The 17,003-nt window shown below is 43.2% G+C and overlaps 1 protein-coding gene across 5 annotated transcripts in view; it reads right to left on the reverse strand.

Annotated features, from left to right (window-relative positions):
• The window catches only part of GRIP2 (glutamate receptor interacting protein 2), a 371,385-nt gene that overhangs the window by 27,662 nt on the left and 326,720 nt on the right, over positions 1–17,003 (reverse strand). For all 5 annotated transcript variants that reach the window (XM_053378049.1, XM_053378050.1, XM_053378053.1 and 2 more), the window contains exons 10-14: positions 14,273–14,398; positions 13,405–13,557; positions 11,850–12,036; positions 2,950–3,095; positions 2,172–2,252 (exon numbers count right to left, since the gene is read on the reverse strand). In XM_053378049.1, coding sequence (XP_053234024.1) covers positions 2,172–2,252; positions 2,950–3,095; positions 11,850–12,036; positions 13,405–13,557; positions 14,273–14,398 — 693 coding nt within the window. The remainder of the gene's footprint in view (positions 1–2,171; positions 2,253–2,949; positions 3,096–11,849; positions 12,037–13,404; positions 13,558–14,272; positions 14,399–17,003) is intronic.

A 17,003-nucleotide genomic window follows, 5' to 3' on the forward strand; every position in this document is an offset into this window, starting at 1 on the left:
GGGAGCCTGTCTACTTCTGCTTTATGGTATGATAGATGAAGTGTCTCAAAACACATGTCCATTTTGTGTTTTTAATAGGATGCATAATGACTTGGACTGGGAAATTATTCCCCTCAGAGGAGCTTGAGCACATAACTCACATGCACCAGTGACTCTGCCAGTTATAAAACACCTTCTACTATTGATTGAGACAAAGCAGCATTTGGGAAATGTGTAATTAAACAAAGTCTAATACAGCAATAAAGCCACATCTCAGAAACAAAGTGTTCATAAGGGTTTGCAGGGGGAGAGAGATGATTTAAAAAAGCCGTGAGAACTCAAGGATAGCTGAGGAACACAAATATACACAGGACAAAATACATTTCAGGTCTGAATTACAAAAGAGGAGCAGTCAGCATAAAAATCTACTACTACTAGAATACTTCTGTAGAATCCATTAACTTAAGACAGGGTTTATAAATTAAACATTGTTCTAGCAGGATATTCCTTTCAAGCTCTCCTCCAAATCCTGAATACAGAACAGAACAATTCACAAAGCTATTTCTGAGGAGGGTTAAATTCTGCTTCACATACTACCAATGTACATGTGTTGAAAGTGTCCCCTGTCTGCGGTAGTAAGATCAGGGCTTCTAACATGGTTTTCAGTGCTAGTCTTAAAACCACAGTCTTTTCACATAAAAATCTACTCCTGGTGTTCCTCCCCTCCACGTTTTGTTGCTTTCAGCAGCCTCAGACTGCAATCTTAAACACACTGACCTAGGAATAAATCCCACTGAACTCAATGGAGCTTACTTCTGAGTCGATATGCATAGGATTGCGCTTTAATTTACGAAGGAGGAAAAGGACTTTCTGACATTGCTATTACTAAACTATTTGGTGTCAACCACAAATCATTTGGCGAGATCACAGATCCTTTTCAAACTTGTGCTAACTCCTGAGGTAGATTCTACCACATGGTAAAACGTACCTAAATGAAAAAAGTTTTCATCACATTGAAAGGAAACATATGAATTGATCTTGACCTGCTTACAAGTTCAAAATATTTTGTGAAACTTATACAGTACAGGAAGAGTTTTAATCATGATTAGACAAAATGATGTCTTGCAAGATGTGACCCTCTCAAGCAATCCTCGGAGATGCTATTTTAACTAAGACTTTAATTAAAGTATTTGAATTAAAGTATTCCAGCTGAGGCCAGAAGAGGCACATTACATATTACACAACTTATTTTAAAAGGACCAGTTGTTTACTCCACTTACTGCAAAACTCAGCAAGTATCTGTTTTGCAGCAAGTATCACATGCTTTGATCACCTGCACTTGACATACCATCATCAGTTACATTATTGTTTCTTAATTGTTTCATAATTATGTTCATATTCACAAAAGCCCTATGATGCCAGCCACTATTGGTTCCATTTTATAGTCAAGAGGTGGTGATGTAGCTATGGCTATTTAGTTTTATTTTTAAGTATGCACTCATCTGGAATTTGAATATTAAATATAATGGTCACAACACTAGATGCAGCCAGGAACTAATCTGATGTAATTCTACTAAGATGCCTTGACTGATTTAAGTGTGAACTTTGGATAAATATCAAAATGTGAAACTATTAGGATTTATTGAAATTACTAATTTTTGGAATAAAAAGGTAAAGGGACCCCTGACCATTAGGTCCAGTCACGGCCGACTCTGGGGTTGCGGCGCTCTTCTCGCTTTACTGGCTGAGGGAGCCGGCGTACAGCTTCCGGGCATGTGGCCAGCATGACTAAGCCGCTTCTGGTGAACCAGAGCAGTGCACGGAAATGCCGTTTACCTTACCGCCGGAGCGGTACCTATTTATCTATTTGCACTTTGATGTGCTTTCGAACTGCTAGGTTGGCAGGAGCTGGGACCGAGCAACAGGAGCTCACCCCGTCGCGGGGATTCGAACCGCCGACCTTCTGATTGGCAAGTCCTAGGCTCTGTGGGTTAACCCACAGCACTACCCGCATCCCATATCTTTTGGAATACTGAGTTTATAAATAAAAAGCGGTGACACCCACAGCATTTTGCAGCAGTTGCAGCTTGAAACTATTTTCAAGGGGCAGCACCACACATATGGTGGACCTGGAGAAAACCTGACATGAATACAACTTCTAAGTAAGCAGCTGTAACCTGAGCCATACTTACAGCTGATAGTAATCCCAAGCTCCACACCTCTTTTCTTGGGTAGCTTCACGTGAAAGGTACCACTGCTGGGAATGACCGATTCTGTAGAACCAAGAAGATTTGACAAGAAAGGATAATGCAGTTCCACATTGCTTTGCTGAGCTGTGCTGCGTCACTCACAACTTGTGAAGATAAATTGTGGGAGCACGCAGCTAAGAGGTATTTCAAACATCCCATCCCTAACACAAAGATGGTATTTGAAGAGGAGATCATAGTATTAATTAATTCACTTATTTCCATCCCAGACTTCCTGCCAAAGGAGCCCTGGGTAGCCAACACATAAATGGTAAAACAATTAAAACATCTAAAAACATCTACCAGGTATTTTGTGTGTGTGTATGTGTATATGTGTGTGTGTGTGTGTGTGTGTGTGTGTGTGTGTATGTATGTGTGTGGAAAGTATGTTCTCTGCCATTGGGCCACAGTCCCTCTCCTAGTTAAGTTCCACTAAAGTTGCAATACCACTGATGGTATGCTTGAGGCTTTCCCAAAGGCTGTTCCAAAAGTATACTGAAGCGATGCTAGAAGCTTGAGGGAAACCCTCTGTTTCTAGCTGCAAGAAGGAGTACTTGTTAAGAAACAACTGAGTTCATGAGCCTGATCTAATTTCTCAACTGCTGAAAACAACCTGGTGCTGCCTCCAAAATCCGTTAAATCTGCAGTTTTAAGATATTGTCTGAAGACAAAGAAGCACCATTAAAAGGGAGTTTGGGGCTGTATCAAACAATTGTTTCCATACCTGCTACATCAAATTCAATCTCCAGCACAACCTTGTTAGTAAGTGCTGCATCCCGCAAGAGCTGGTTGGCTTCTTCCATTGTCCCATCTTCTGTTGCAATGCTGTTGATGGAAAGCACCCTATCTCCAACTTGCAGGAGGCCACACCTGCAGTCCAGAGTGGAGGAAAAACATGGGAGAGATCAGGAAAGGCAAGAGACTCATAGAGACCCTCAGGCTCCTTTTTCAAAGACACCAGTCAGAGCAGTAATAAAGGTGGGCAACCAGAGTATGAGTGTGAGGCACTGGTGGGGATCCTCAGCCCCTCAGGCCTCTCTATGTTTGGTCACTGGGACTCTCCCCAAGCGACACCCCAGGCCATGCTACTCACAAGCTGGCTCCACACCTTGAAGTACTTTTGCCTGGCTGGAAAGTGATAATGATGCCTCTTGCTCGCCTGGAGGGAGGGACGTGCCTGTGTGTATGCAAAACCCCTGACTTCTGTGTGGCTTGAATGCAGCTTCTTGTACAAAGCTATGAATCACATTCATCACTCCACCCACTGTTGCTTCTGGCCACACCCACTACTAGCAGGTGCCCCACCCCCGAAGAATGTCGATAAGGGAATGTGCCCCTTTGGCTGAAGAGGTCCCCCACTCCTGGTGTGAAGTTCTGAGATGCCCCAACAGAACACAGAATCATCTTTGCACATGGATGATGGAGCCTGACATGTTTTGGAGAATTTTAAGATGTGTTCTGCAAATTAATGCCAGCTCCTGCTGAAATTGTTTCTATTCTTAGATTAAACATCTTCCTGACACCATATAATAATAATAATAATAATAATAATAATAATAATAATAATAATAATAATTTATTATTTATACCCCGCCCATCTGGCTGAGTTTCCCCAGCCACTCTGGGCGGCTCCCAATCAGTGTTAAAAACAGTACAGCGTTATGTGTGTGTGTGTTTGTGTGTGTACATATTATGTATCTCACTACAACTAAGATCAAAGCTGTATTGAAGACAGAAAAACTGAGAGGTGCCCTTGCTCTGAAACCATGTCTAATGCTACAAAAGTCACATTAAGCATGCCGGAGCCCACTGGCGCCTAGACTAATGGCACTGAACATTACACACTGCTCTGATTAATATGTGGGTAATAGCACAAGCTACAAGTCTGTGGGTTCACCTCAATGTCTCAACAAATTGGGTAATCATTTATCCCTTGTAATTTCCTCTCTTGAAGCCAAATACACATGGGTGCTGCTTAACAGTGCTGAAAAGCCAATATTATTATAAGACACAACTCCAGGATTGCCTTGGCATGCACTTGGCATAAGGCAACTGCTGCTTGGTGTTTTGCAACAACTAACTCTGATGTTATAGGAGAGCAAGGAGGAGTCAAGCAACAGGCAGAGCACAGCAAGAAATGAAGAGAAATAAAAACTGTTGAGCAAAAAGGATCTGGGTATGAAACAAGACATCAATCTGTTAATTGTCATTTATGTACTGACACCATGGTGGCATACAACAAATTTAATGAATGAGCTCTGAGGCTTTCCCCAACCCTCTGGAATAGATTTGTGGATGGTGTGGGTATAGGTGAGGGAGAAGTAGTTCAGTTGTGTGAGCAAAGGTTGTTCCACTCATGCAGTCACTTAGTTGGCTTAAATCCAGATGTTCTTATTTTCTGGTTAAAGAGACAACAGTCACACTCCTCCCTTTTCGTAAACTCCCTTCTGTCCAGTAGTTATTATGAATGGCTGGAGAAGTATTTGAGGAATTGCAGAAGCTGCTCTTTTTATCAATTTGAGATGTTTCTAAAGTATCCATCCAGGACTGCGAAGGATCCATTACTTTAACTGCTATTTTTATAACCACTGCACCGTGCTTCTAGGCAATATCGTCAAACCATCTTGTGGAGTACAGATAAGTAGGAGAAAGTCGGTTATATATATTAACATCCTTTTGCTCTATGCATTAGATAGTTTTAATAAGCCGAGTCAAAAGCTTTTTATCTCCCTTATTAGTAGACTGAACAGAGTTAACAGGATGTTTCACACTCAAATCTTGCAGGTTTATAAAATTTTGTGACATGAAACCATGATCGCCTAACAAAGGCACTGGCATGAGATGCCACTGTTAACTTCTTCAATAGAAAATTCAGAATTCAAATCAATGAATTCCCCTTGCCCCCGGCTTGGCCTCCCTTTGCTGTACTAGACTCATGGAAAACATGAGCCCAACCAAGTCCTACTTTTCTGTGATCCCGGGGAATTTGAGACCTACCACTCCCTTTCAATTTCATAATAATAATGGCTTGTATACCCAGAGGTTCTCAAGTGCAAAGTTCATGGGAACGAATGTGCATGAAGCACTTGCCATTGTTACAGGGACAGTCTGAAAATGTGACCAGCACTTGCAAAAAAATGCTTTGGTTAGTTTTTTAATCAAGCATTTGGCTTCCTCTTCCTTTGTTGTTTCCAGTTCTTTCACTAAGGCTTTTGTGGAATCCATAAAATTAAAAGAACACACACAAACTGAGACTTTTAAGGACTATATTCATAGGAGCCTTACGCTAGCGAAAGTGGCTCAACATGCATTCCACGTGTAACAGTGGGAAGTTGCGCTTATGTGGTGGGTGGATAAATTGCAGCCTTTTTTATTTATTAAAGAAAAGCAACATTCAATAAAATAAAATAAAATAAAAATAATAGTTCATGCAAAGCCAGGGTCCTGCTGTGGAGATGCAACGGGGGGAACTTACAGGTGCTTTAGCTGAGATTCCTGCATGTCAGGGGGTTGGACCAGATGATCCTTGAGGTCCCTTCCAACTCTACAGTTCTGTGATTCTATTAATGAAGAGCTACTTGATAAGCCAATTGCATAAGTGGCACCTGAAACTCTACAAGTCATGTACATTAAAAATAAATAAATAGCAAAAGGCAATTTTTATTTCTGCTGGCTAATGGTATAGAGCAGCGGTTCTCAACCTGTGGGTCCCCAGATGTTGTTGGACTACAACTCCCATCATCCCTGACCACTGGTCATGCTGGTTCTCTTCTACCATGGATTGGAAAGAAGGTGGAAAAGGGATTTCAAGTGGGGAAATGAAATCCAGAATGGCAGGGAAAGCTCTTGTTTTTATTTAAAAACATAAGCTGTTAGGGCAAAGGGTATCTAGTTTGGCCCTTGCTTGCAAGTTTGCAGCAGGAAATAATTGCACTTTTAAGGTGCTTCTGGCTGAGAAAGGGGCCAGGGGTAGGCCTTTTCTTCTTCAAAAAGGGCAGCCACACAGTCCTTCCAACTGGACAACAGATGGGACACAAATTAATTTCTAAAGATAGCAGGAAAAATAAGATGGTGAGCCTCCTCTCTTTACTAACTGGAAGGCACACTAAATTAGTTCTAAGCACAGCCTCATCATTGCAAGCAATGACCTGAAACAAAGGTACCCTTGAGGAGAAAGGAATCAAATGGCCTCTGTTTGGGCTCTCAGTGGTTACCCAGCAGCAGGAGCATTTCTCGCTCTGTGGTCATCTCTGAATTACCTCACATAATATACATTCTGGCCTGTTACATGTAAGCGAAGTCAAGGGGAGAGGAAGTGGTGGCAAAAGAATTAAGGGCCTATTACTATAGCACAACTGAAACAAAATGGGAGCCATATGTGTGGTGGGCTGAGGTAAAAAATCACATCCAGTCAAAACATATTAGCCTCTTTACCAAGATTAGGGCATAGTTCCACGTAACGTAAACTGTGTTTTGAAAGCACACCCTGCGTTATCAGAGGCTCTACATGCTTTTGGTGAGAGGCTGTTGCTCGGCAGCAAAAGACGTGCTTTGAAGCCACTTCCAGTTAAATAGATAGCACTAGGTTACATGGAGCAAGAGCTCCATTGACTTGCCCCGGCAAGCTTTCGTCCTTGCTGTAGTGAGTGTGATTAATGCTCAGAGCTGGGGAAGGAGCCGAGGGGTTGCCTGCACCGCTTTGGAGGTGATCCAAATGCTTTAGTGGGACCACATGACTGTGGAGATGACTCCATGCTCAGGAAAGGGCAGTAGGACTCATCTGCCTTGCGCTCTGCTTTGGAGAGACTCCAAGCACCTCAGGAGCACCATGTGAAACAGATGAGTTCCAGTCTTCCTCCTGAGCCACCGCAAGCCTCATGCTGCAAGTTGGAAGTGATATGATCACCTCTGAAGCTCAATGAGGCATCGTGTAAAACAATACCCCCTCCCCTATATTGGACAACCAAAACTGGAAAACATCTGGATGAACTGATAGATCAAGCAAGCTGAATGGCAGCATCATAAGTCCCCATCAAAACTGGTGAGCAGAAACTGGGAGAGAAATAAGGGTTAGCATCTTGCTATAGAACGGAGGTGTGTGGAGACCCCTAATTTATGTGTGCTCCTACATTTTATGATTCTGATGGTTTAGGCAGAGGTTCTGTTTTGATAAATAGATTTATAGATATTTATTTCTTTGATAGTGTCTGTATGGTTTCGTCATGGCCTTTGGCTAGTACAATAAAGCTTATCTACTACCACTATAGAACGGGATGGGGAACTGATGACACTCCAGTTCTTGCTGGACTCCAATTCCCATCATTCCTGACCATTGGCCATGCAGATGGGAGTTGGAGTCCAACAAAGATGCAAAGGGCCATGGGTTCCCCATACTTCCTGCTGATGTACAAATCAGAAATGTCTAGTGTTGACTCCTGAGGTGCACAAAGACTCAGGGGAGCCTCAGTTGTGTGATCCAGAAATTCTCAGAACTCCTCTTATATCTACACTTTGATTCTATTACACTTTGATTTTATTTTTCCTCTCTATGATTTGACAATGCTTGCGTCTGCTACTGCTTTTTGGCTACAAATTATAAACAATATGACATTATTAAAATTATTAAAAAGAAAAAGAGGAGGTAGAATAAGTGTTCATATTCTGACTAGGAGGGGAGAATTTGAAGTGGAGACTCACTGAAGTATCTAGAAAGGAAATATTCAGTTTTCTCATTCAGCTAGCATAAGCTGAGAAATGGGCCTGTTTACCTCCCCCTTCTCAAAATGACAGCCTTTTAAATTCAAACATTTGCTGTCTTCACGCTGACCACCACGCATGAATAGTGACTGCCAGAACAAGCTCTCTGCACTGTGCATAAAATTGGGTCAACAGATTTGTTTCCATAGGCAGAAATGTGTGCAATGCTCGTACACATAATGGCATCCGTACTGAATTGGAGGCCACAGTCAAGGGATGCTAGCATTGAAGGTGAAGAAGAAAACTGACCTCCTGGAGGTGGGATGAGTTCAATAGCAAAGCTGGAGGCATCAAAATAGGGTTTTAAATAGCATGCAGGCATGTGACTTTTAATATGGAGCTCCTTCCCTTGCTTATGCATCAGGGAGCATGAGGGGAAAGCCAGAATGAGTTTCTGTTAAATGCACTGATTTTTTATGATAAAATTACAACACTCTCCACCCTCAAAAGGGGCAGAGAAGAAGACACAGTCTGGGAAACCCCAGAGTAAAACAGTCTGGACTACCAAAATACTAAACACAGTGTCTGCAAAAGATATATTAACTGTTCAACAGAAGAAGGGAAAAAAAGTTACCTACTAACTTCACTGGAGAGTGCTAATATCAAAAGCTGCAAAGGGGAATTGGGAGATGGGGAAATTGTGAGTAAATCTGTTTCATCTCTGATACTGCCCTGTTTTTATCTCAGTGTTTAACCAGCATTTGTTGATGCAAACCGGCTACTCTATCTTGTTTGAATCTTTCTCAAGGGGAAAAAAAATCATTCGCAGGATCTGAAAGGTCAGTATTTGCAGAATGTGTCTTTTAGAGATAAAAGTATTTATTAATTGATTTTCAATATTTCTATCCTGCCTTCCTATAAAAAAAGAATATTCAAGGTGTCTGCTGCAATCCGGATTTTAAAGGATTTTATATGGGCTAACCTGGGGAAGAAAGAAGGAAAGGTTTACCAAACCGCAAATATCACTAATGGTTAGGGGGTTTTGTTTTGTTTTTTTGTTTTGTATTGTTCAACAAAACTATCCAGAAGGTAGAAGAAATAGGAGTGTGGGTAGAGCAAGAAAATGAGCAAAGCCATCCAGGGTCACTAGAAACCTGGTCACTATGAGGTGTAGTGGTTAGTGCCAGACCAGGAACTGAGAGACTGGAGTTCAAATCTCCACTCAGCCATGAAACTCAATGGGTGACTTTGGGCCAGTTACAGCCTCTCAGCCTAACCTATACCTCACAGGGATTAAATAAGGAGGGGGAGAACCATGTTTGCCACCTTGAGCTCCTTGGAGAAATAGTGAAATATAAATGAAACAAACAAACAAACAAACATGGCAGCCAGACCCCAAAAGCATAAAGCAAAATCCGCCCACCTCACACTTCTGTGGCAACGTTTCCTTGGCCCTCTGCAATGAATCTAATCCTCCCAACCTCCAGTCTGATTCCTGCTGATGAGTCTGGGGTCTGAAGTCACCTGGCATGAATATTAACCACTCCTGTGCAAATGTGTGACTCACAGCGCAGAGCATGGCCCTCCATTTATGGGTTTTGTGCTTAACAATCTATTGGACAAGTAACAAAACCTAGAAATTGATTGGGCCTTCTGTGCGCTGCCAGATATAGCTGGCCACAAGGCATAACCTCAATTAAAAACCCAGGAGTCTTACACAATATGTCCCAAATGAACAATTCCAAAGGATGATGTTGCATTGATTGAACAGGTGGTGCAGTGTAACTTACAGAAGCTACCCTTTGGGGTTACCAGTGATGTTCCAGACCCCAGGTAAAACTGTACCCAGCTTAGCTGGGCAGATATTGTCAATCTCCACATGAGTGGAGGGAACAAACAACTAACAAAGAGAATCCTGCCGGGCAGGCATGGAAGGAAAAAGCTAAATGCATGACTCATTCAATTCAGGCAAGTCCATACAGCAACACATTGCTTTTTTTTGCTTGGAGCTTTCGCAATAGCATAAAAAAACCTGGGCTGATTCCAAGCCCTCTGGAACTGCAAGCTTTGTTGAAGCCTGATCTGTTTATTTATTTGTGTGTTGTTTTAAAGCAAACAAACTGGTGATTTCATAACCATGAAGTCCACCCAAACTGCCGGGAGTAAAAGCAGCAATACCTGGATCCATTTTTTTCTTTCAGATCTTATTGCTGGTCTTAGCTCCTTCAAGGAAAGGTGTGATAAAAATGCAGTTGGGGTTCACTGCATTTACTTCGGTGTAAATTAACTCACAAGCAAAAACCAAACCAGCTCAGATTTGATTCCTTTCACCCAACAACTACAGGCGACACAATGCAACCACATTCTACACCGCAATTACAGTCTGCACTACACTTGCGCTAGCACTGTGGGTGGGTGACTTTGATAACGATATCCTGTGCCAAAATGGCTACTTGGGCAAAATGGGAGCTATGGATAACAAAAGGAAGACACATACAAACTGATTTCCTAAAGCAAGGGTGGGGAAAATCTGTGACTCTCCATATGTTGTTGAACTTTGACTCTCAACAGCCTTCACCACTGACAAGGGTGGCAGGGGCTGATCAAAGTTGGGGCTGATCAGAGTTCTAATCCAGCAACATCTGGAGGGGGGCATCATGCTGGTTACTACTTAGGTACAGGCAGCGACCGATTCGTGTGGGGCTTCTGTTCTGAGGCACTGCACACTTATCTGAAATCGCATATAATCAGAACACCCATTGAGAAAGCCTGCAAACACCCCGTTTTTCCCCTTTTTGTGACGTTTTCAGGTCACTTCTGGGTTTGACATGATGCACGCATGCATGGTCACACACATATCAAATGCACCTAAACCGGTCGCTGCCTGTATGTTGTTACCTTTCTCATTTCCAGCCTATGTTTATTCATCATGTCTCATGAACACATATCAATCTAATACAAAGCAAATATATATTTGTGCATGGTTCAGATAATGTAGGGAGGACGAACTTTTTCCAGCCCTAGGGCCACATTTGCTTTCAGGCAACCTTTTGGGGGCCACGTGTCAGTGGTGAGCAAGGCTAGAGGCAAAGGCAGGTGGAACAATGAATGAGAATTGAGCAGTAGGCTGCTCCCTCTACACGCCTTTCTCTGTCCTCCACCCAAGAAGCAATCAAGAAGCATTACCAGAGTCCAAGGACACATTCCAGCCAGGCAAAAATCACTCTCGGAGGGCACAAGCAGGGCTGGTGAGGAATGTGGCTCCGAGGGCCAGGCAGAGATGTGGAGGGCCACATTTCCCCCTCCACCCTAGGCCTGAGGTCCCTCACCTGCTGGCTAATGCCTCTTGGAAGTGCACCCAATATGAGGACAGGTGCCTTTTCTGAGAAGAACGAAATGAATTGTTATTCCAGAGAAGATGCAAGCTCTTTGCTGCTCCTCAGACGGCAGATGCAACATCAACGGAATCTATTCCTTCTGGCGCTATATGAGGGGTGGTCAAATTTAGACCATAAAGCAGAGTGCGCCCTTTGGGTTAATCAAGCTGCAGGCTCACCAAGATGATTACAGTGCAATTTTAATGGATTGTAACCATTTCATGGTAGGATGCCTTTGATTGTTAGAAGGTTGAATAACACAGCAAGAAATCATCAAACCTCTAGAATGATGATGTTTCGTCTTGAGGAGGAAATAGAGCAAGCTGTGTCGAAACGGAGCACAAATAGGTAGTCTCTCTGATAGATAATTTGTGGCAGGCAGGGGCTTCCTATTACTACTCCCTTGACGGATGTGCCAGCCCAAAGTCACAAACAATTAGAATTCTGAGGAAGGTAATAAAGATGTGACCTCTGCGTGTGGGGAGACACCTCTATTAACAAAAGGGAACACTATCATTATCATTTGAAACCCAAGAGCAAGGTCTCTAACCTCTCTGCTGGGCTGTCAGGCTCAATAAATCGGATGAGAGGTGGAGAAGAGAGAGTTTCAGTAGCAAAGATCCCTCCCTGCAGCTGCAGTCCAAAGCCATTCAAGGGGTCTCCTCTTAGAATCACCTCTGTTGTTTCCGTATGAACAATCTGCCCTCCTGGTCCCACAGTGCTAGAGGCCAATGACACTGAAAGAAGAGAGACAGCATCAAGGTAGCAATACACTCTTTTCGGAACATCTGCAATTTGTGCTCTGTTTTTACTACAAACAACACCTCCCTTCCTTCATTTTGAAGTACAGTGGTACCTCAGGTTGCATACGCTTCAGGTTACATACGCTTCAGGTTACAGACTCTGCTAATCCAGAAATAGTACCTCGGGTTAAGAACTTTGCTTCAAGATGAGAATAGAAATCTCGCAGCAGTGGTGCGGCGGCAGCGGGAGGCCCCATTAGCTAAAGTGGTGCTTCAGGTTAAGAACAGTTTCAGGTTAAGAACGGACCTCAGAACGAATTAAGTACGTAACCAGAGGTACCACTGTGCATTATTTGCTACCGGAGCACTAGGCTTTTGCAGTCCCCAAATGATGGACCTAGGTTTTATATCTATCATGACCGAAACTATTCCTCACTGAACAACCCAGAAGCTTGCACCCATTGGAAATTTGCCACCAGAACCCAGTTTCTTAAGTGTTTGGTCAAACCCCTTTCAATCCTAGTCTGGGGTGCAGAGAAAGTCTATAGAGGGCAACATCATATTACCATGTGGCCCAGAGAGATGAAATATGCAGCTAAGGCAGGTTTTGAGCTCAAAGAGAGATGCACACAGAACATATAAGAAGTGCTGTGGTTACAACATCCTCCTCGACTAGCTGCAGTAGGAAAGATCAGCTCAAAGAGGGAAGGGAAACCCAAAGAGAGGAAAACTAACACCAGATAAACTGTTTATCATACAGATGAACTGATGAATGGCTTTGGGATAGTTCCCAACTGCACATTCACTAGGCTGAAGACTGTGGTTGAGGGGGGTTGACAGAAACACATGTTCAGCTCTACTGCGCACATAATGGAGTGTGTGAATTAAGTAACGCCCTCAGTAGGCCTGGGCTTGATATGCATGTCCCGTGATGGAGGAGGAAATAGTGCTCAACAATTTGGAAACACCAACATCCAGATACACCCTCTTTAAAAGGTGAAAGGACAAAAAAGATCCCAATACTAACTCTGAGCACCTTCCAGTCATTAAAAAATATGTCTCTAACTCTCCCACACACAGCTTCTGGGAACCACTGAGGCAAGGGGCAGGAACTTCAAGTTTCTAGCAATTTCTGAGGGGGATTTGAAAGCTCCACAGGGAACTTAAGGGACCCCCAATAGAAAAACTGGAGGAAGAATTGAAAGGATATGCATTCGCCTTTTGTTATTTACTTTTTAAAAAAGAGAGCAGAGAACTGCAACAGTAGTTTATGTAATGAATACTTTAATTCCAAGTAACCCTGAACAGAGAAGGCCTACATACCTACCCACCCCCCACTAGTCAACTGCCTGTGACCCTTACATGAGCTTTTGTGCTCCTTCTTTCTTTGTCTTCTCCTCAACATGGTGGCCCGTGGGCTCATGGGATGGTTGCTTCGAGGTAGAGTATTAGAATTCTGGCAGGCAAACGCCGACGTGTTCATCGTGGGTGATGCAAAGCTGGCAGCTACAAGAGCTGGATAGAAACACAGGCTTAGTGTCAGAAATCAGCCTTTCTTGCCATCATTGTTGGCCTCAACCTTTATCCCACACGTGCCTATTTGTGTACAATGCACATGCCTGAACATATACCAAAAATGAGTAGCTTACTAGCAATTATTTCCCCCTCCCCAAAGCACATTAAAAAAATAGTTATGTTAAAACTTCACCCCACCCCTCTGCAGGATGCCAGCGTATTTTGCTGGCCTACAAAACTGCTAAACCTGCCAAATTCCACATTGCTGAAGGAATTTCTCCGGAGCTTTCATCGTAGGGACTCCCCCACTCCTCACTCACATTCTTTTAGAAAAGAATTAAGTGGAAGATTGCATCACTACACCACGTGGTTCATTGTGCTTTCATACGGAGCACAGGAGGGGTCCTGGCTGAAGACCTAATCTCCTTTCAGTGGACAAGACAGGTAAAAGTAGACAGATGACCATGAATACCAAGGGTGTGCTAGGGTAGAGTCAGGAGAAGTTGACGGAAGACTAGGCAACTTCCATAATGGCTTTGTTTGAAGACATGGGTCTACTGGATGGAACAGGAGATATGAGATGTCTTGACAAATTGAGAGGGGGCAAGGCTTGTCCACAGGAGCAACAAATGTGGCAGATTCAGTGCTGCTTGCAGAGAATGCAAAATTGTGGCTGGGCAGATCAACAGAGAAGAGAAAATCAAGAGAGTGTTACATTTGCAGTAATCCTGGCTGGATGTCTGGTTCCAGGTGGGTGTCTTGCAATGCCCTGGATGGTGAGTGTGGCAATAGCTGACGCAGGGATCCCAGCAATGGTGGTGGTCGCTCTTCTGCACTTTGACTTTGTCCAGCATGATGCAGGAAATATGACAAAAAAAGAAAAAAGGACAGCGTAATTATACATGGCATAAAAAGCAAATTTGTGGTTATCACACTATTGGGAGGAAAAGTCAAGAAGACTATGGATAGGTGGTTCTATCAGGACAGAGTCTTCGTCTGTTTGGGGGACTAAATAATATGCTATTAAAAGCCTCCCCCCCCCCACAGCCACACAGCTTCAAAGATCCTGGTAGAGGTTACAGCAGTCTACAGACTGCACAAGTTCTGTTTGTGACTTTCAACCTAGAGCACAGAGCCCCTTGCAGGGCTAACCAGATTCAGCATAGATTGACCAGTCCACATGACTTCCTTTCCTCAGGGAAAGACTTAACCATCCCCTCTGCTATATTTCTGCTGCTCATCTGTGGGCATGTGAACTTGTCACTGGGGATAGCATTTGTGGGAGAATCATTGCTTTAATTATCAGGAGGTTATACAGTTAAGAGAGTCTGCAAACCAAGAAGCAAGAAGTCACTGCTGACTCAAAATGGAAATCACAAGGCCGCATGCCTGTATGACTCATGATGTTGCCTTATACTGCATTAGACCCTTGACTCTCATAGCATCTACTGTACTATCAGTATCGTCTAACCCAGAGTTTTCCAAACTTGGGTCTCCAGCTGTTTTTGAACTACAGTTCCCATCATCCTTGACCATGGGTCCTGCTAGCTAGGTATGATGGGAGTTGTAGCCCAACTCATCAATATATTTCTAGGGAGGGGTCCTTTCTAATTCTGCTACTTGACCAGAAGGCCCAGGTTCAGCTCCTGGCATCTCTAGGTGCAGCTGGGAAGCACTCCTTTCTGAAACCTTGGAGAGATGCTACCAGTCAGTGGGGACAAAACAGACCAATGATCTGACTATGTATAGGGTAGCTTCCTATGTTCCTTTTAAGTGAGGGAGCCAGGAATAAGATCTTCTGCATTTAGGAAATGTGCTCCACCCCTGAGCCACACAACATGCTGAATACCGTTCTCTTGCTTATCAGCTGAGGCCTGAAACAGCAACTCTGGCTCGTTGGCCATTGAAGAATCTTTACCATGCCTGAATTTAAAAGATATTGTTCACGGCAACAGACATTATTTGCCCATGTTAAAGATCCCCCCACCATCACTTTTAAAACTAGCAAAGAAGAGCATGTGAATGCTCTCTCAACACACACATGGAACAGTGTTCTTCAACATCGTTCCATTGAAAAATAAAAATGCTTGAGGTTTTTCTCTTTTTGCTGATTTCATAGTGAATGCAACTGCCTGTGTGTGTAACCAGAAACAAGAGCGCAGAGACATTTGCAAACACCTGACTCAAGGCAATTATATTTCTATAAATTGGCCACAGAAGCTTAGCATCCACTGGAGAGTGGACGAAGGGAAAATAGACTGCTGATGTTTAAAGTCACGCAGGGAAATGGCTTTTTAGGTCAGAGGCATGTAGCGGAGTCACTTGTCGTGGGGGTGCTAGTCCTCCAAAATACTCCATGCCCTCCATGCGCTGCCAGCATTTAAGCTGCCTCTGAAAGTTCAATTTGTAGAGCCGAGTATCTCATCCGTGAAGGATGGTTATCAGACTGTGCAAGGTTATAAGAACTGGAGTTTAACCATAGCTAAGAGAGATTGCTCACTGCAATATCAGCTGAAAAGCAGGACTTGTGGAAATTTATTCCTAAATCGCTGAGAATTTTGCCAGAGAAACTATAGTCATTTTTACTAAGCCATACTTCTAAATAACTTCTGTAATAATGTTCCCAGCTGTCTGCAAGCACCTGCACATATAAACTGTCAAACCAATACTTCTGAAGTATGCCACTAGCACACAAAGAAGTGGTACTGCCAAGAGGAATGGGAAAGTGTGAACTTTTACCTTGGACACAACATCCAAATGCCAGGATTTCCATAGGGCAGGGATAGGGAACCTGTGGCCTTCCAGATGTTTCTGGCCTTCCAACTTCCATCAGACCCAGCCATAATGGCCAATGGTGTGGGATGATGAAAGTTAAGAACATAAGAAGAGCCAATGGCATCCTGTTCTTACAGTGGCCAACCAGAAGCCAATGGATAGGGCCAATCAGAGAGGGTGGGGCAGGCAGGAGGGGCCATTTAGCCCAGGACCTCCAGCTCAAAGGGGGTTCAGTTTTGGACACTTGCTAACTTGTTGGCATTTTGTTATTTTTTGGACACACCCTCTCATCTAGAAAAGCATTTGTTTAATAATAGTAATACCTAAACAACTAGGTATCACTCTATTTTTGGTGCCTTATGCTTTTGGGTGTTGTTTTTATTAGTGTTAGTCCTGTCAAGGATTTTTTGGTCCTGATTCCAAAGTCTTTTTTAGCATGCAGGTGGCATACACTTTGACGTAGGGCCTATCTCTCACTTAAATAAATATAAATCTAGATCTACATACATTTTAGTTAATTAAATTTGCATGTGAATAAACACAATAGTTCTGAAACAAAAAGCATCAATTATTTGTTTTTAGATGTTGCACAGGAAACATGGGGTAGGAGCATCTTAGAAAAAGCATGAAATGGGGTGGGTGGGTGGGTGGGGAATCCTTCTAAAATGATG

Source organism: Podarcis raffonei, chromosome 2 (assembly GCF_027172205.1).
Source record: "Podarcis raffonei isolate rPodRaf1 chromosome 2, rPodRaf1.pri, whole genome shotgun sequence".
In the NCBI taxonomy this organism is placed as follows: Eukaryota; Metazoa; Chordata; class Lepidosauria; order Squamata; family Lacertidae; genus Podarcis; species Podarcis raffonei.